The following is a 20,778-nucleotide window of genomic DNA, read 5'->3' on the forward strand; positions in this document are numbered from 1 at the left end:
AACGTCAGAAGGATTTCTTATTGCATAACCCATCCTTTGTGTTGAAAGTGCAATAGAAGCAGATTTTTTTCAATGATAGTTGCAATGTGAAACAATGATCAAGGTAGCTAACCAACTCCTCTTTTTAAAATAAAATACTGCCGGGATACAGCTTCGGCGGGGGTGGGTTGACTCATCAGAAGTGGCACTGGAAAGGAAGACTAAGACCTCGGTGCCATTTTAATGCATGTCCTCAGTCAGACACCCCCCAGAGATCGCTCTCTGTAGGGTGACAACTGCCAGGAATTATTGTGCCTTTTTATTAAAAATGTGATACATGCAAATAAATGGGAGAGGGGCTACGTGTTCTAATTATCAGTTCAATAGGGATCATAAGTTCCATTCAGGGTTAGATTAAGGTTGGGTCTATTGCAGTTTCACAATTGTTCGTTTGATGTAGGCGGTTCTTCATGGAAAGCAGTTTCGGGAAAGTGGTTCCAGCAAGCAGAAATAATTATCAGCTGATGTGGCAGCCATCTTGTAATTACTTAACACAATGCTGAGAAAAAAAAAAATCTCAAGTATAGATATTAGTTCTTATGGATCTCAAGAAAGATTGATATTTATATAGTTTTATAGGGATTTAAAAGTTAATTTAAGGAATCCTAATATATTTATTTATTTTACTTGGTGAGGGTGAGGGTGTCCTGGGCCAGTTTTTGCCTAATCCTATTTTATGTAAAAAAAATATATATTTTTAAGCTTATGTTAAATGTATCTTAAAGGGCCTTCCAAAAGTCAAGAAAATTTTTGCCTAGATAAAACTTCAGCACACCCTCTATTGTGACCGCAGGGATGGAGCATTGTAATTTACAGTAGGTGGTTAGGGCAAAGGGGAGTAGTTGGGGCATTTTTGAAAAATCTTATCACATACTCAAGAGAGCTATATAATTCTTTTATAGTAGTATATTAGGGAGTCAGAGGAGGATCGCTTCCCAACAAGGCTACCACAGTCTCTAGAGCATACAACAGCCTTGCCATCATGCTGGGTCAACCCAAGCTTTGCTCGTAAGGTAAGTCGGGGGGAGGGGGGGCATACAGCAGCGGCCTTGCCAACGTGCTGATTTGACCTAAGCTTTGCTCATAAAGTCAAAGACTCAAAACAGATCCTGGGGCCCTACCGGGTTGGACTCCTCCAAAATACTGAATGAACTCTATGAGTACAGATATATATGTGTACATATGTGGCAAATGGATAATTTTTTTAGAGGTTTTGCACTTGCCAGACAGAGAGAGACAAAGACAGAGACAGAAAGCGAGAAATCACCCCCCAGGGGGGATGGCCACACTGCAATCCCTTCTCCTCCATTCTCCTCTCGGGATCTTGGGCACACACACACACGCGCCCAGTGTGAGTTTTAAGCCACCAGGTCCAAGACACGAACCACGGTCAACTACATGGGAGTCCAGCAGCATAACCATTACGCTAACTGCTGGTCCCAGTAAATGGATATTTATTAGAAATTTAGTGTGGGGAACCAGCAGCTAGCATAATGGCTATGTCGCTGGACTCCCATGTAGTTGACCGTGGTTCGTGTCTTGGACCTGGTGGCTTAAAACTCACACTGGGCGCGTGTGTGTGTGTGCCCAAGATCCCGAGAGGAGAATGGAGGAGAAGGGATTGCGGCGTGACCATCCCCCCTGGGGGGTGATTTCTCGCTTTCTGTCTCTATGTCTCTGTCTGGTGAGCGCACGCGCCCTATAGCGAAAACCTCTCCAAAAAAAAAAAAAGAAAAGAAATTTAGTGTGTATGATTATTTAGCTAGTTTATGAGAAATGCAAGAATTAAGAGTTTCAAAGTTTGTCCTTAAAAGTCAAGCACATTTACATTTTCTTAAAGTAAGAATGCAGTCCACTCTTAAAATGATGATGTCTCAACATTTCTCAGTATTCATGGAATTAGCTGTGCTCAGTTTTCTGAGAGGTATGGCTATTACAAGAAGCTTCTGCCCCTGGTCTTCATTTTTTTATCTTCCCAAGAGTTTCGGTTTCCTTGATCACCTGGTGTTCTTTGTTCTACAGGTAAAATGAATTGTTTCATTGCCTTTTAGTTTACCTACCCCCATATCTCCACTGAAAAACCTCATGCCTAAAACATTGGTTCATTTCCAGCCACAAGGATCCTCTTGCCATCTGTTATTCCAAGATATGCATAAAATGGACCCAGATAAGAAAGGTGAGTATCACTGAAAGATGTCTAAGCACATTGCACAAACCAAAAAATTAGGCACAGATGTTCTATACTTAGACTTTGAGTTGAAGAAGAGTGGGCATTTGGCAAATGTCTGACTGAAAGAGAAACTATTAGGTGATTGAAGTGACTTTCTCTCCCTTCTAAACAAAAGTTCATAAAGTATTGGGGAAATAATTGGACTATTGTCTTCAAAGCACCAAGAAAATTTCAACAAAAGACTTGATAACAACATAATTGCATTTCGAATTGCTATTCAACTACATGCAAAGTGTCTCATCTATAATATTTTTACTTATCTTTATAGCTAATTTTTAAGATAGTATCATCCCTCCTCAAACAACACATCAGTCACTCACATGCCCATGATCCAGGCTGGCTGAGATTGGAGTGGATCCCAGTGTGAGGGGCCTAGTGAGCGTCCCTCGCTCCCTTTCTCTCTCCTTCTCTCTCTCTTTGCCTCTCTCACTTGTGGAAGAAAGAAAGTTAAAAGAAGGGGAGGGGCTGGGTGGTAGTGCAGAGGTGGTATGCAGAGATATGTGACACAGTTCCATATGGGAAAGCTTCTGGTTCAAGTCCAGAGAGTTCCCTGAGTTCCCTATACATGTGCTTGCCTCTAACCCACACGAGGGCAGAGAGTTGGGAGATTGGCAATGCTGGAACCCTGCTCGGGGAGCTTAGTCTCCCCCTCTCTCTTTTTTGGAAGAAATAAATATATTTTATAAAGGAAAAGGTAGTTTATTAAGTACAAGCAAAAGTACAATCCTGAGAGGTAAGCAGGCCTGAGTGGACAGAGAAAGAGTGATTCAAAAGGCCAATACTTTTTTAAAAAGGAAAATGGGGAGCAAAAGATATTTGCTAGTCAAATTGTTTCCATGAACAAGCACATGGAACTTGCATTTTTATTTCTTTAAGCATCTAAAACTACAATACTTGGTTCATAGTTTGGGGTCTGCTATACGCAGCAATTTCTCCCTTTCTTGGGTTTTCTCCCACCATCAGAAATATAGTTTACACGAAGCTTTGAGAATGCAGGTCTGGCGGTGGCTCACCTGGACTTCTCATTCATTTTCCATGTAGCGCCATGTCACAGCTGGCCACGCTATGCTGCATAGCTCCATCAGGTGATGCTGCAAAGCATAACTTGACAGGAGCGCGACAGGCCAGATGGCGGAGCAGGGACAGGGCGGCCCCTCCTCCAGGAGCAGCAGCTGGGAGCCTGCAGAGCCCAGTTTGCTGACTCTTTCTATCCATTTGGTGCATTGGAGAGGAACCGGGGCACAAGAGCTGGCAGAGTTCCAGAGGAAACATAATATTGGGCATTATACTTTTATAAATGATTTCCAATCTATTGTATTTACTCTCAACTTGTTTTCTTTCATCAGATACAGGGCAGAGGCTTCCTGACTTTTCTCATTCTCTAACATTAGACTCTTCTCTGAAAACAAAGTATTTGTAAAACAAAAGGAAATTTTGAATAGCAACATGCTTAGAGGAAATAGGTTTTTAGGTATGTCTGCTACTGTATAAAAAATAAGAAATTAAAAACAAATGTGGTGTGTTCTTTAACAAATTCCTTTGTTTGGGTGGTAATTTTAGGCACAGCCCACGTTCACCTAAGGTGATCTTGTATTGATCGTTGAATCAATGTGTGTTCATGGAGAGGCCTTCATCTCCATTCTGCAACCCATAACCCCTCAGGGCCTTAGTGTAATATCTGGCACTCAATATCTATACCAGAGGGTCTTCCAAAAGTTCACGGAAAATGTGTACTATGATAAAATTATGTTGGGTTTAAAAAATAAACTCAAAATAAACTCAAACTTTAATTCAATTTTACCATGAACTTTTCAAAAATAGGAAATAACTACTTTTTTTTTAAAAGAGAGATTTTTGCTATAGAGTGTGTGTGCTCAATGGAGAGACAGTAAGCAATAAATCACACCCCCACACACATCGAGATGATTTCTCTCAGGGATTTTGGACACACATGCACACATGCCCAACATGAGTTTTAAGCCACTGAGTCTAGGACTCAAACTGTGGTGGACTATGTGGGAGTCCAGCAATGTAACCATTATGCCACCTACCAACCCAGGAAATACTACTTTTTAAAGTAATTATTTAACTAATTTATTGTTATTATTTTTAAAATTTTCTATAGGGCACATACATGCGAAAGAGAATGCTGCCAGATCCAGAACTTGAACCTTGGTTGGTCACGTGAGAGTCCAGCACCTTTAATCACCACACCACCTGCTGGCCCACCATGAACTTTTTTGAAGTACACTTGTGTGTTTAAGAGCTAGGGCCTTACTCTGCCACACTCAAGGGCAAGAAACATCATTTTCCAAACCAAAATCAAGTCAATGTACTTTGGTACGAAATGTAGACTGAGTTAAATTTGGGAAAAATCCATCCCTTGGATAGCAACTTCTAGGATTTTTATCCTGAACATCTGATCAGAGGTTTATTGTGGCTACCACTTTGGCTTTGGAGTTCATGTGAAGACTTGGGACTCCATATCAAGACTGAACATAGAAATCCTTGCCACGCCTACAGTTTAGTCTCCTGATTATACCCTGCAGCCATACCCTCCACTCAGGGAGCTGCTAGTAGGGGCAGCCCTGGGAACCTTCCCCGAGGCCCCTTGTCCCAGCCATGATTCTCTCAACTTCCTGTCTAAGCACCAGCCCACCCCCACCCCAGGAAAACTCCAGATTAATTCTTTGATGGGCCAGCACATCATATGAAGGCCTGAATGGGTGACCTTTTAAAAACAAAGAAGCTATTAGATCTCACAAAGGAGTAAAAAGAGCTTAGACTTTGGAAAATGCATAGGAATGGGCATATAGATATTGCCTTTTCATCCTGTAAGTTCCCCCATTGCTGGGAGTGGTCAGACGTATAGCAATAACACAACACTGGCAGGTTGACTCCTGTGGGAAGGTTCCAAGTTCACTTCCAGAGACCTCCTTGAACAAGTGAGGTACATGAGTGCTCATGAGCTGGGACGGAATGAAGTTGGGCATGGATCATGGCACGAGGACCCAGCTGGAGGTGTCTCTCTCTCTCTCTCTTTCTCTCTCTCTCTCTCTCTTTCTGTCTCTCTTGCTCATGGAAGAAACAAACTTTAAAAAAAATCAATTCTTCCATTGCTGCAAGAACAAGAAAAAATAATTTTACAGTAAATTCCCCTGCCACACATTTGAATCAATGAAATCCACTGAGAAATTTCTTGTTTCATTTTTGCTTAGGGCCTGCTTGGCTGAAGAACTGGCTGTGTTTCTAGTCACAAAACTTTCCTAACACACATACATCTTATTCCCAATCACTAGAGCTTTATGTTAATCAGCTGGCGTTAAATTTGAACATAGTTTTATTTTCCTCAAGGCTTCTTTCCTCAGCATAAAAAAATATAAGAGTGTCTTGGGCTCAGAGCTTGCTTATGTGTGAAAACCTTGCCTCAGAAGGAGCATTATTGGTGTACATTTCATTGGAATTTATCATCACAGGAATTATTGGAGATGCAAAGTTGCTTGTCAGTTCTTTCCAAAGTTTGTGGTTGGGCTCCTCACTCACTCCCCTGCCTTAACTAGTCTAACTCCCCATGTTCCTGAGGCTTTCTACCACACCACCTCCTCCTAACTTTCAAGTGAGTAAATGTGCCTCAGTCTCATAAGGAAAACAGAAGCTCAGACATGAACTCTTCCCCACACCCATCATTTTATCTTTTCATTCTTCCTCACAGAGAATGAGCGATGGACTTGTCAAAGCCAATTCCTTTCCCTATACATCTCCCCCATTCAAGTTCTCTCTACCCTAGAGATTATATTACTAGAAATATTTCTGTTTCTTGTGATAGAAAACTTAGCTCAAAGAGGCTTTATTACCTTATAAAATTAATAACCTGATCGAGAGATTGTACAAATGGCAATTATAGTTAATATCGATGTATTGTTGTCTATAAAATTGCTAAGAGAATAGATTTTAAGTGTTCACACCACACCACACACACACACACACACACACACACACACACACAGAATAAGTATGAGAGTACCTCAAAAAGTTTGTGTAAAATGGGATTAAGGTACAAGTTCATTTTGGCGCATACATTTCTGAAATCTATGCATAGGGTTTTTTCATAACATCCAAGTTGGTTTCTGAGCTTTCTGCACTCTTCTACACTGTGAAATGTACAAATTCACACTCAGTACCAAGAAGTGCTCAGAACGCTGGCCAGTGTTGAACTGATATTGTGGTGGTGACTCTCAAAAGAAGGTATACTGGGGCTGGCAGGTGGTATGATGGTTAAGGCGCTGGACTCCCACATGACTGACTGCAGTTCAAGTCCTGAACCTGGCAGCTTGCTTTCAATTTCCTTCTCTCTCTCTCTTTCTCTCTCCTCTCTCTCTCTCTCTCGTCAAATTAAATTATAATAATAAATAAAATTAAATTAAATAATTCATTTAAAAAGAAGGTGTACTGATAATTTTTTGCTGATTATAAAGAAGGCATATACTCTTAAATTTTAAAAAATTAGATAATACTGAGATGAATAAAATAACTATAAAATCTTGTCATCCTAGTACTCAGAAATATGCACTGTTAACAATTTGGTGACTGCCCCTCCAACTTAAGCTCCACAAGGGTGGAGGTTTCCATCTGCCAACTGCTATATTTTAAGGGCCTAGAATACAGGGGCATACAGTAAGAGTTTAATAAATATTGGCTGGATATATGAGTGGATGGATAGTTTTTGGGTCTTTTGCAAATATGTGTAAATACATGCATGCACATAGGATAGAAACGTATGAACACATCGAGTTTATAGTCTATTTAGAGTTTTTCCTGCTTCTTTCATAAGCTTTGCCTTTTTATGTAACCAGTAGACAGATGGAGGCGGACTCCCCCACTGAGTGGGTTTGGAGGGTAGTCTCTGGGTTTATCTGGAGCCCTAGAATGGTGTAAACGCATTATTACTAGTTTCCAGGTAGAAAAGAGAGCGAGATCTTCATTTTCTCACCTGTAAAATAAAGTGGGATTCCATGATCTCTAGGACTCCTTTTCTTCATGTGGGATTTCTATAATGAGATAATATTCTGTCCATATTTCATGTTTTCTTTACAGATGCTCTTAATAGTGTTGAGAATTCTATTTATAGGACAGCCTTCAAATTACGATCTGTGCAAAGTCTGTGCCAATGTAAGTATGGGTTCTTTTATAACACTTGAAATAGGGGACCTGCAGATGGCTAGTAGTTAAGTTGCTGGACTACCACATGGCCAACCGTGGTTCGAGTCCCTGACCCAGTAGCTTGAAACTCACACCAGGTGTGTGTGTGTGTGTGTGTGTGTGTTGTGTGTGTGTATGTGTGTGTGTCCAAGATCCCAGTGGGAGAATGGAGAGAAGGGATTGTGGCATGGCCATATTCCTTGGAGGATGATTTCTCACTTTCCCTCTCATTGTCTCTGTTTCTCTCTCTGGTGAGCACATTCGCCCTAAGGCAAAAACTTCTACAAAAATAAATAAATAAATAAAGCACTTGAAATAATCGGTCCCTGATATGTGATGTAAAATTCACAGAGAAAGCAAAATCTCTGTCATGTGAGTGACTGCTGGGCTCTAGGAGACTGGGCCTCACTCTTAGCCCATTTGTAACAGAGAAGATGACCAGTGGCCGGGTGGGATGGGCATGGGATGTGAGGAGAGTTGGTGTCTGTTGTGTGCATTCAACCCATTTGTAGCTTTTTTTTTTTTTTCTACTTTTCTTCTAGAAAAAAAAATTGGTTTCTTTTTCAGGATATGAATATCAACATAGAATAAAATTAGCTTAAACAGTTAGCTTAGAACCTGAATTTGTAGATTGGAGTATAAAAAATTTAAATTCCTTCTACCAAATAAGATTTACATTTTCAAGTTGGACCTCTTTTATATCTGAACATGCCAAAATAGGTTCAAATGAATAATCCGTGGGCCATAAATTTTAAAACTAGCTAGAGAATTCTCTGACAAATGCTTTTGCATTAAATTTGTATATGATCAAATGCTATGCCCCCCCCATGCTGTTATCTAGGCAAAGTAAGGTAAAATATGATAAAAACATTTATCCTCTGGGTTAGCCTCATAGCACAGTGCATGGGGAGCCAGGTCCTCCATGGCCAAACTGTGGTTTGAATCCCAGCACTGAGGCTTGAAAAATACACTGGGTCCCTAATCCTGATGGTATGGAACAATGGAAGAGAAAGGACTGTGGCATGACCATAGATGGGTATGCTCACTCGCTCTCTCTCTCTCTCTCGCAAGTGCACACACACTCTGGCAATAAATATATATATATATATATTCTTGTAAAAATTCTCCAAAATAAAATAAATTCAGCTCTAACTATAAAAAACAACAACAGGCATTTAGTCTATCTAAAGTTATTGTTTTTATTTTTCCCAAGGATTTTTCCACAAGGCACATGTGCTTGTCAGAGAAAGAGAAAGAGAGAAGGGAAGTGAAAACTCACCTCCTAGAGATCATGGTCACACCACAATCTCTTCTCCAGTCTCCTCTCAGGATTTTGGGCACACAACAGACACGTGCTTGGCGTGATTTTCAAGATTCCAGGTCCAGGACTTAAACTGCAGTCAACTACGTAAAAGTCCAGAGCCTTAACCACCACCCACCTGCTGGCCCCTAAAATTATTTATTTTAACTAGTTCTTTATAAAAGTTGTTTTTTGTTTGTTTGTTTGAGAGGTTTTGGCTATAGGGCATGTATGCTCTCCAGAAATACAGAATGAGACAGAGACAGAAAGCGAGAAATCATCCCCCACCCCCTCCGGGGGGATGGCTACGGCACAATCCCTTCTCCTCCATTCTCCTGTCAGGATCTTGGGCACGGACACGTGCCCAGCATGTGTTTAAGCCACCTGGTCCAGGACTCGAACCACGGTCGACTACATGGGAGTCCAACAACATAGCCATTATGCCAACTGCTGGTCACTAAAAATTGCTTTTTTACATGTAATGAAGTGTAAAATGATTTCTGACACTTGTTACATTAGACCTAAAACAAGTTGTGTTGCATATATAATATTTCTATAGAAGGTTGAATTTTTTAAAAATTTTGTTCTTTCTGCTTACGAAGTTACACAGACCAGTGGTTTTCAAGTGGTGCTTTTACAAAGTATACATGAAGGTGAGGCTGAGCAGAAGAGGATTAGCAAGGTGGGATGAGGTGGTACAGGCAGAATGGGAAAACCCTGAGACCATGTCCTCCAAAGGAACAACTCTCTAATCTTCCATTTTCCACACTGTAATTTTATATAAGTTTATTTTTTAAAAGAAATTATTTATTTATTTAACTTTATTTGTTATTATTATTATTAATTTAAACAGAAAGAGAGAAAAAGGGAAAGTGAGAAAGCAAGCTGCCAGGTCCAAACTGTGGTCAGCCCTGTGGGAGTCCAATGCCCCAACCATCATGCCTCCTGCTAGTCCCTGGTATCTTTTAAAGAAGGGATTTTTGGCTTTAAAAGTTTTGTTTGTTTGTTTCAGTTTTGCTATAGAGTGCTTGCATTCACCAGAGACAAATAGAGAGAGAAAGTGAAAAACCACCCTCCGGGGGGATGGCCACACTGCAATCCCTTCTCTTCCAGTTTCTCAGAGCACAGGATTTGGGGCACACACACACATGCGCCCATGTGATTTTCGAACCTCCAGGTTCAGAATTTGAACCACAGAGTTGGCCATGTGGAATCCACTGCCTTAACCTCTATGCCACCTTCTGGCCCAAAAGTTCTGCTTTTCTTTTTTCAGTAACTGCTCTAGACAAATAAACTCACTTATTATTTATTCTTCCAGGGATGAACAAAAGCAGAATATAATAGCGAAAAATCCACCCCCAATTCTGTTATTTCACTGAAATCCATTACAAATGTTAGCAGCAAATGTTCATATAAGTCTGCATCATGAATGCCTGGGCATGTGCAATACCATAGCTGAGTGCACATTTTGAACTATTTTTATTATCCCCAGCTTCAGGAATAGTGAATTTGAATACTCATGGGACATAGTAACAATCCATAAAATCAGTGATTGAAAAAAATCTACCTAGAAAAGAGGTGCAAACAAACATTTAAAACAAACAAACAAAAAAAAAACCCACTGAAATAAAATGTAACATGAACCCTACGTAATAGGATCTGGAGCACATTGCTGCATACATCTTGTGGTAAGATTAATGGACACCACCATTATCTGGTTTGGTGTCATCTAGAACTCTTAGCCAAAGACAGAGACGCCCTGTCCTCGGAATGCCAGCCAGAGGTGATAGGTTTTGTGATGGGATAACGATACAGGTTTTACGACCTTCACCACCAGCAGCCAGGCTTGGATTTAAGTCACATTCTCGAAACCTGCTCCTCTATTCCTTAGACTCTCCTCTTAAAAGCAATATCAGAGAACAAATAAAAATTTTTATTACACTTGCTAGATTTCTTATCTGTGAGGCTGATTTACGAAGTAAAGAGACTCACAGGATTTATCGTTTCACAGGCTAAGGCATTTTAAATGCCAGCAGCTCCTGGTGGTCTTGACATCGCCAGCTCCCAGACAAGTGGGTGTTTATTAATTTTGTCTGTCATCTTCTCTCTGCAAGAAGCTATAGGGCTAGCTCTATTTCTTTCTCTCCATTGCCTTGTAAAATTTTTAGGAGACGATGGTAAAAACATATACGAGAAATAAACCATTACTCTTTGTAAGTAACTCTAGTTTTATTAAGTGCCTTTCTAGACAATAACACTGATGAAAGAAAGATAAAAAAAAAGTGATATTATGGGGGCCAGCAGGTAGCATGGTGGTTAGGGTGCTCGATTGCCACATGTCCGACTATTGTTCAAGTCCTGGACCTGGCAGCTTGCTTTCTCACTTCCTCTCTCTCTCTCTCTCTCTCTCTCTCTCTCTCTCTCTCTTTCTGGTGACCACAAATGTACTGTAGCAAATTATAGTAATAATAAAAATAAATAAAATTAAATAGTTCTTTTTTAAAAAAGTGATATTACAGAGGCAAGGTGGGACAAGAGTCTGGTAATTCTGTAAGTGCTCCTTCATAAAGATTGTTTTTACTGTGACAATTGCATTGTAACACTCTGCATTCCTTCTGAAAGTAGAGTACAGACAGAAAAAACTACATTTGAGCATAGGTGAATTGGCTCAATCCACTTCATAGAGAGTGTAAAGACGTGTCTCCATCTTTTCCCGGCAGTGTCTTACGTGCTTTGGAAGACTTAATTTTTATTTCTTATTTCTTGTAAATTTATTCTATAAAGCAACATCCTAGAAGTTGTACTAGTAGTTCTGTTATAACTATGTATTACTCACAGATGCACTTTTTCAAAATAAAATCAACTGTTAGACCAGTAATGATTGAGAGTCAGCGGTAACATGGTGGTAAGGCACTGGATCCCACATAGCCAACTCTACGGTTCAAGTCTCAGACTTGGCAGCTTGAAAAACCACCGGGTGCATACGGGTGTGTTCCCAAAGTCCTGAGAGGAGAATGGAGAAGGGACTGTGGTATGGCCATTCCCCTGGGGGGGGAGGGGATTTCTCACTTCTCCTCTCTTTCTCTCTCTCTCTCTCTCTCCCTCTCTCTCTCCAGCAAGCAGACACATCTGATGAGGGGATACCTGATTTATGCACAAGAGATATATGTCTACATAATGCTCATATTTTATGCTCTTTAAATAGATTCCATAAAATGATGGTCTCAGTTAAACTCTAAATGGCTTGGGACCAGCAGATGCCATAATGGCTTCATTGCTGGACTCCCATGTAGTCGACCATCGCTCACGTCCCGGAGCCAGTAACTTAAACTCATGCTGGGTGCATGTGCGTGCATGCCCAAGATCCCAGGAGGAGAATGGAGAAGAGACTGCAATGAGGCCATCCCCCTAGAGGGTGATTTCTCCCTTTCTGTCTGTCTTTCTGGCGAGTGCACGCACCCTATAGCAAAAACCTCTCAAAAAAGAGAGAGAAAATGATATTTGGTCTATTGTAAGCCTATTCTCCCATTAGAAAATCAGCCTCAGTTCTTCCTTTGCTCTCCACAGTGGACTTGATCGACAGCTCCCTGATTTGGTCTGTCCTACTACATCAAAGTTTCTGGGAAGCGAGGGAGAGTTCCCTTCCTGTGCAGCAGCTTTCTCAGGCTCTCCAAGAGCTGTTTCAGAGAGCCGGGGTGGAAAAGCCAGGACTGATCCGTTCCAGAGCTTCGGAACTCACTCTCAGCCTTCTCACCACAGTGTATGACAGGTAAGGGTCACACTGTGACTCCAGGGCTATGTAGAGTTGCCACTGGCCGGTAATCATTGTGCTTTCTAACACCTTCTTACAGACTGGCACATAATAAGTCTTTCTAAGGGTCAGCAGGTGTCGTGGTGGTTAAGGCACTGGACTACTCCGTGACTGACCGTGGTTCGAGTCCTAGACCTGCTTCTTGAAAATCATGCCAGGCGTGTGTTTGTGCATGTGTGCCCAAAATCCTGAGAAGAAAATGAAGGAGAAAGGATTGTGGCATGGTCACTTTCTCCCTGGGGGTGATTTCTCACTTTCTTCTCTCTGTTTCTTTCCAGTGAGTGTACAGGCTCTATGGCGGGGGGGGGGGGGGGTTACTTTCTGTTGTTTTTTGAAAATGTATTACTCAGAAGGAGAGAAATGAAGAATAGAAGTTTATCAGCTTCACTAACATAAATGAATGGATGGATAACAAAAAGAGAACAAAAATCCACATTACTCTTTCTTTCATACAAACTCATTTGCACTCTGAAGAAATAGGAATTTTTACTGGGGAAATTATACATTTTAATATAAATATAATTATATTTTGCTCTCGAGTCCCTGGTAGCTTATTTCTTTGTCCATTTCTTTGTAACCCGTTGTCAATTTTCTTTTTGTTTTGGTTTGAGCTAGAATAAGGCTGAATACACTGTGTATGGATGGCTAACCTATAAATCAGTTTAGACCATGCCCAGGGGTTGACTATACTTTGGAGGCAATGGTTTTGTGTGTGTGCCATGCACGTGTGTGTGTGTGTGTGTGTGTGCCCTACTGAGCTGTAGGGTTTATATTCCTCTGATCCTCTCTCAGTTTGGTTTACATTATGTAGTCTTGACGCAGTAGACCATATAGTTAAAAAGTTAGAAGTAACTTTTAAAAGAATCATAGTGGAGACAAAACATTTGGAAAATAGAGAAAAAGAGTAAAGAAGAAAAATCACCCATCAGTCTGCCTTCTTGAGACAAGTACAATTTTAACAACTATCGGACAAATTCCTTACAGTTGCTTTCTTTTCTGGTTTACCATCTATTCTTTAATTTTGTGAATAAGCACATGCTCACATGTATAAACATATACTCAAGTTATTTTTTCATGATTTTGGCCTCTTTGAATATTAAACTTTGCCTGTCATTTCTACCACTAGTGCCTGTCTCTAACAGGCCTACTGCTTCTGACAGATCGTTTTATAGTGCGAGGGCTCCGAAAACAATATCCCCAAAGCACGGCACTTGGACTTGCTGAGAGATCTCAGAAGCTGCTCAGAAACAAGGTCCCTCTAATCTCACCCTTATTTCCATACCCCAGGCATATGGGGGCAGGAGGTTTTCTCTAGAATTCTCTTATCTGAGAAAAAGTTGTTCCAAAGAGAATCATTTACTAACCATCTCTTGAGCATTGGGCCCAGTCACTTACCCATCTCCCTCTTTCATATGAAGAGATTATTTCAGCCTCAACTAGCTGGCCTTTTTTTTTTTTTTTTTTGGTAGAGATTTTTGCCACAGGGCACATGTGCTAGCTGGAAATAAAGAGAGGCAGAGACAGTAAAAGGGAAGGTGAAAAATCAGCCTCCAAGGGTGATGGCCACCCCATAATCCCTTCTCCTCCATCCTCCTCCTGGGATCTGGGGCATACACACACACACCTGGTGTGATTTTCAAGCCATTGGGTCCAGGACTCAAACCACAGTTGGTCATGTGGGAGTCCAGCAACATAACCACTACACTATCTGCTGGCCCCTATCTGGGCCTTCTTTGAGTTCTTATTTGGTATGACTCCTGTGCACCTATGTGGACATCAATAAAACTTCGCATGCTTTCTGTTCCATTAATCTGCCTTTGTTAGTTCACTTTCAGCAAAACTTTAGAGTGTGAATGGGAAGAAGCTTTCCTTATTCTATCCTGTGGTAAGTTTGGAAACTATGCAGCTAGAAGGCCAAGGATGATTAGGTGCTGAGTGACATCTGGTGAGCTGGTGGGCTTTGTTTTTTTTTTTTTTTTCCCCGCCATAAATGTTTGCTCCTTTACCTGCCTTTCATCCCTTGTGTCTGTTGTCTGGATTCCAGGAAATGGGACTGCCTGCTCCATAGAGAGCATCCCTTAGCATGGAGAAGTCATCCCATTAATATTTACTGAATGAATGAACGAATGAATGGTGAAATATTTCCATTCAATGCTCTGTTTTTACCGAATTCTAGCTATAGTAAGAGAGACCATGGAAAGTTATAACTTTTTTTTTAAGATTCTAGCTATAGTAAGAGAGACCATGGAAAGCTAGAACTTTTTTTTTTTTAAGAAATATTTTTGGGACCAGCAGTTAGCATAATGGCAATGTCGCTGGACTCCTATGTAGCCAACTGTAGTTCGAGTCCTGACTCGGTGGCTTAAACTCAACCTGGGCGTGTGTGTGTGTGTGTGTGTGTGCCCAAGATCCTGAGAGGAGAATGGAGAAGGGATTGTGGCATGGCCATCACTCCAGGCGAGTGATTTCTCGTTTTTTGTCTCTCCGTCTTTCTCTGTCTTTCTGGCAAGTGCGCACGCCCTATAGCAAAAACCTCTCAAAAAAAAAAAAAAAAGAAAAAAATATATATAATTTTTGCATTACACTGCAATTTCCTTTTCTATACTGTATTTACCAGGTATATGTGTCAGTGTTAAACATGTTTTGTAAAACAAATTTTAGAATTTCCCTTAAAAAAATAATTATTTTTTGCAATAGGGAGTGTGCACTTGCTAGAGAGACATAGAGACAGAAAGCGAGAAATCGCCCCCAGGGGGATGACCACACCACAATCCCTTCTCCTCCATTCTCCTCTTGGGATTTTGGACACACACACTGAGTTTTAACCCACCAGGCCTGGAACTCAAACTGTTGTCAACTTCATGGGAGACTAGTGACATAACCACTATGCCATCTGCTTTGGTCCTGAAAGCTAGGACTTTTAACACCGTACTGGAATGACCATGAAAGCTATGGCTTTTCTTAAACACTTCACCAACAATAACCCTACCCTTCCCATTCTCGTCTGTGTGTCGTTGACGATGCAGTGCAGGGACGGGTTTTCTGAAGCTCGTGCCTGTGGTTGCTGCCCTAATTGCCCTCTCAGGGGACAGTCCTCTCACGAAGTACAGAGGTAAGTTGTGTCAGTGTTTTGAGTGTCCAAATCTGCAGTGACCTCCAAATCCCCACCCCGTTACCTTGTTCACTTTCCTCTACCCCCATTGCCATGGTTCTTCTTCTTTAGCATGTACTCAGCACGTCTTCCGTGGTTTTTTTTGAAGAAAAAATGTGTAAGAGTTGGAAAATATAAAATATTTTAAAATCTGTGTTTTAGAATTACTTATTTTATGTTGTCCTTGATATGCATTTGTTTAGAGACTCTTCAGACCCCAGTAATTGTTTTTTCTTTAAATATCGGGATGATCCCACACTATTGTTTATCAACCTCATGATCTTCACCATAGATGCACTGTATTGTCAAGGGGTTGAAAGTGAATGATTTTCTTTAGTTATCCCATCAGCTAGTTTGGAAGGCCTTCAGAAAAGCAAGCAGATAATTATGCCCTTCCCCTTTCCCTTCATACTCACAAAGAAACGATGAGTGCAAAGCATACACTCCTCAAAGGTATTTTGCAAGTATTCAGTGTAAATATTTATTTTTCTTCCTACATGTCTAGCTCTTTTTCAGCTCTATGCAAAAAATAGCAGGGGCATTTATGATCCTGGGACACGCATGACTCGAAGGATGTTGAGAAACCTACTCACAGATCTACAGCTGGTAAATACCTAATATTTCATTATTCTAAATTTGTGGGGGCAGCAGGTGGTGTAGTGGTTACATTGCTGGGCTCCCACATGGACAACTGCCATTTGAGTCCTGGACCCAGAGGCATGAAATTCATACCACGCACACGTGTGTGCATGCCCAAAATCCCAAGAGGAGAATGGAGGAGACGGGACTGTGACATGGCCATGCCCTCTTGGGGTCAATTTCTCATTTTCTCTCTCTTTGTCTCTCTGTCTCTGGTGAGTATATGCACCCTATAGCAAAAGTCTCTTAAATAAAAATTCTAAATTTGCTTCAGTTGTATTAGATGCATTAATTATTAAAGACATTAATCATAATGTCAATTCTCCCTTTGTGTAGTTCTCCATGCAACTTCTATAACCACCGCTATTATGTGAGTACAACACCCCATGAACTTGAGTCTGATTTACTACAATTGTGTCTTGTTTCTCTAGCTTAAATCTCCCTCTTCATTAACTTTTCTTCCATGTAAGCAAGTGACCTTTCTAAAATGCAAATGTGCTCCATGTCTAAAATTCTTCATTGGCCATTCAAGTCTAGCCTAAAGCCTAAACTTCTTAGTTCTGCAAGCAAAGCTGTCATGACTTGACCCAATTCCCTTCTTTTTAAAAAGAAGCAGAATCATAATTCTCAAACAAATGTGAAAGGAAAATATGTCTAAAAAAGCTATTTAATTCATTAATTAAAAGAAGGCACCTATGAGACGTTACAACTAGTTGAAAGGGAAAAAAAATTATAGCAAAATTGGTGGACTAGAAATAGTAAAATGAATTTACAGATGGAAGTAAAACTGGCTTTGGGAGGAGAGGATTGTCCCTCCACTAGAACAGAATTTATTGGCATGTCTACAGGCAAGAATTATTTGTATTGCTATTAGTGTTCTACAAGTTAACTTTAATCTCAACCGACCTGTAAAATAGCCTAGTCAAAGACAATGACACATCGTTGCAGGTTCAGATCCTCACCATTGAAAAGATATCCAGTATCTCTTTTGCTTATTCCAAAGTGTTTAATTTTACCTAACACTCCTATACCTTTTTCTCTCCTGCATATCAAAATTCTTACTGTGCCCGACATGCACCAAGTTCTCCAGGCCCAACTTCTGCAGTTCCATTACTTCCAACACCATCACCAATCCTTTTACCTGACAAACATTATTCATCTTTCAAAATCAGTCAGTATTAATCACATCTTCACTCAAAGCTTCTTTAACTCCCTAGGCGTAACCTTGTTACAACACTTAGCAAATGGTGTTAGATCCCTCCTCACTGGACCATTTCTCAAGAACAAGAACTGTCATTGCATTCGTGTTTGTATACCCAGTGCCCTGAGCTGTGCCCGATCTTAAAATCCCTTGGTAAATGCTTAAGGACTATATAGAAGAAATCATTATATGTTCCATCAATTCCTGTGTTTGAAGAATTATAAACTTGGAACCAGCAGTTAGTGTAATGGCTGTGTCGCTGGACTCCCATGTAGTCGACCGCAGTTCGAGTTTCGGATCCGGTGGCTTAAACTCAACGCCGGCGCGTGTGCGCGCAAGCCCAAGATCCCGAGAGGAGAATGGAGGAGAAGGGATTGTGGTGTGGCCATTTCCCTGGAGGGTGATTTCTCACGTTCTGTCTTTCTGTCTCTCTCTGTCTTTTTGGCGAGCACATGCCCTATAGCAAAAACCTCTCCAAAAAAAAAAAAGAATTATAAACTTGATATTGTTTTTTCAAGGGAATGTAACTTGCTTAAAGTAAATATGCTTCTTAACTGTTAAAATGATGGAACCAAGCAGGAACTTCCGCTAAAGGATTGAACGGGTTCCAGGTTATCTGTGCGTAAGCAGCTGTCAAGCTACGTATGTACCTTTACCCTTCTTTGGAGGATATCTCTGTTCCTCTTCCAGCCCCTATGAAGTCCCCAAACTGTGTTGTCAGAGAAAATTCTCTGTGATCTTTTTCTCCTGGCCCTGGGTCAGTGATGTTGAACTGGGGATAGTCATGGAGCTGGAGGGCAAAGAAGAAGATGATCAAGATCTCTGGGACAGGGAATATGGGTTAGAAAAACTTAGCTCAAATTATCCTTGCTTTGACTTGGTTTTAATGTTAATATTTTATGTTCATCTCCATCACAATAATTAATACTTAAATTCTAAACAATATTTAAAATATTCATATTTCTTCTATGAAGCAATATATATTCTTCAAGTTATATTTATAAGGTTAAAAATCAGGGGACCAGCAAGTGGCGTGGTGGTTAAGATGCTGAACTCCCACATGACTGACCACAGTTCAAGTCCCAGACTTGGCAACTTGCATTCTCACTTTCTCTCTCTCCCTGATGAGAACATATCATGCCCTATAGCAAATTAAAAAATCATAATAAATAAATAAAGTTAAATAAATCGTTCTTAAAAGAATTAAAACAAAAAAAAAGTCCCATATGTCTGAGCTATTCTGGTGGTTATGGCATCCTATAGATCCCACCTCCATTCTGTGCTGCCTCTCAGGCCTTTCTCGGGGAGCAACCATAGCTCAGGTTCTAACTAATAATCCCAAGTCTCAGAACTCACACTGGTGGGAAGATGGGGAGGGCAGGAAAACCTGTGCATCCATCTATGCAGTCAGACTAGTACTAGTGTGATTAGAAAGAGGATGCGGGGACCAGCAGACGGCGTAATAGTTTCATCGCTGGACTTCCACATAGTCAACCATGGTTCAAGTCCTGGACCCACTGCTTAAAACACACTCTGTGCATGTGTGTGCATGCACAAGATCCTGAGAGGAAAATGGAGAATGGAAGAGAAGCAATTGTGACATGACCATCCTGTCTAGGTGGGGAGGGTGATTTCTCGCTGTCTCTCTCTCTTTCTCTCTCCAGTGGAGGGCCATTTTCTTTCTCCTTGTGTTCTACCACCACTGGCTCCAGGCCAGTCCCCAGCCCATTGAGCCTGAAAACCTAACCTTGTCTAGGCTCAACTAAGGTCAATGATATGCTGAAAAAGCAGCTCTCACAGCGTTCCCTCTCCACCCCCAACCCACACCCCTTGCATTAGTATGCTCCTGAAGAAGCTGTTAGGGAGGCAGAGATTTGCATAGCAAATTATTATCCCATTGAATTCCATTATGGACTTAGAGATGGATTCCCATAGAAAATTCCAGGCACTACCATGTGATTCAGATCTCCCCCTAAGTATCCTAATTATCATTTCAAGTGGGTCTGCCTCTGCCAGCATGCCATCTAGCCACATCTAATTCTTCCATAGAACACCTGCAAAAAATTAGTCAAATGGGCAATTAATCTTCAAAGATCTTTATGTAAACACTTAAAAGCAAAAATGTAGGTTAGAACCCACTATGGATGTGAATTTTCTTTTCACTGGTGTTAGAATGACATGCGTCACTGGGGTCAGCTCCTCATTATCCACCTCCCTTATTTCACCTATATAAAACTCCTTTCCCAGGGCTCAAGGACACCAGAGGAGGCTGAATATTGAGTCAGAAACACGATCTAAACAAGTGGCCCAGTGAGTTCACTAGCACTCACAGGCCAAAACATGGGCAATGAGATATTTTTTCAGACAAAGGCCAAATAACATAGGGAGTAGTTACTTATGTTCAACTGATGACAGGGTTATTATCAATTTAAAGTACAAGCCATCTTGTCACTATTACACAAATGTTTGTCGACTTCTGCCTGGCTAATTGTCAGCAAAGAGGCTCTAAGTGCCACTTTCCTGATTAGAGGAATGTTTATTCGAGTTGATGGACTCAGCAGGGGGTTCTTTGAGATTAGTTCTGCACTTGCAGGCAATGCCTGCTGACAGCCTGTGCTGTAGAAGACATCAGACATGGAATTAGGACAGGTGACCGAATGGGAATAAATGGAGGTGACAGGTACAAGTATCTGTGCATATAGATAATGTCAGAGGCAAATCACTGGCCATCTTGGCCATCACAAGGGGTGCTTAGACCCTTCATTGAACTCCTTATGGTGACTGATTGAAAGATGGAAACCATTGTGTGAAATAGTATAGACTGAGCTATTGGAATATATGCAAGGTCCAGATGTAATGAAGCTTTGTGAAAACCCCTCAAACAAAGAGCAAGGAATCTGGAGGAAGAATCAGTTCATTCACTTTTTTGATCTTGTGTAAAATATTAAATCTCAGTCACCCCTTGTTTTATGTATCTTTTGATATATTATTAACAAATACAAATTATATGCATTCAAGTGAACAGTGTGATGATTTGACATACACACACACTGTGCAGTGATTACCATGGTCAAATTAATTAACACATCCCTCACCACCATGGTTACTATTTTATCTCTGTAGGGGTGATGAAGACACTTAAAATCTGTTCTCATATCAAATTTTATGTAAACAATAGAGTGTGTCTGTGTATATATATATATATATA

General features: G+C 40.8%; 1 protein-coding gene across 1 annotated transcript in view; it reads left to right on the top strand.

Annotated features, from left to right (window-relative positions):
* Positions 1-2,196: 2,196 nt before the first annotated feature.
* Positions 2,197-20,778, top strand: part of DYTN (dystrotelin) — a 66,669-nt gene continuing 48,087 nt past the window's right edge. The window contains 5 exon segments of the mRNA XM_006142465.1: positions 2,197-2,215; positions 7,364-7,438; positions 12,336-12,537; positions 15,606-15,691; positions 16,236-16,336. Of these exon segments, the coding sequence (XP_006142527.1) occupies positions 2,197-2,215; positions 7,364-7,438; positions 12,336-12,537; positions 15,606-15,691; positions 16,236-16,336 (483 nt within the window).

This window comes from Tupaia chinensis, unplaced genomic scaffold (assembly GCF_000334495.1).
Source record: "Tupaia chinensis unplaced genomic scaffold, TupChi_1.0 Scaffold000076_1, whole genome shotgun sequence".
Lineage (NCBI taxonomy): Eukaryota > Metazoa > Chordata > Mammalia > Scandentia > Tupaiidae > Tupaia > Tupaia belangeri.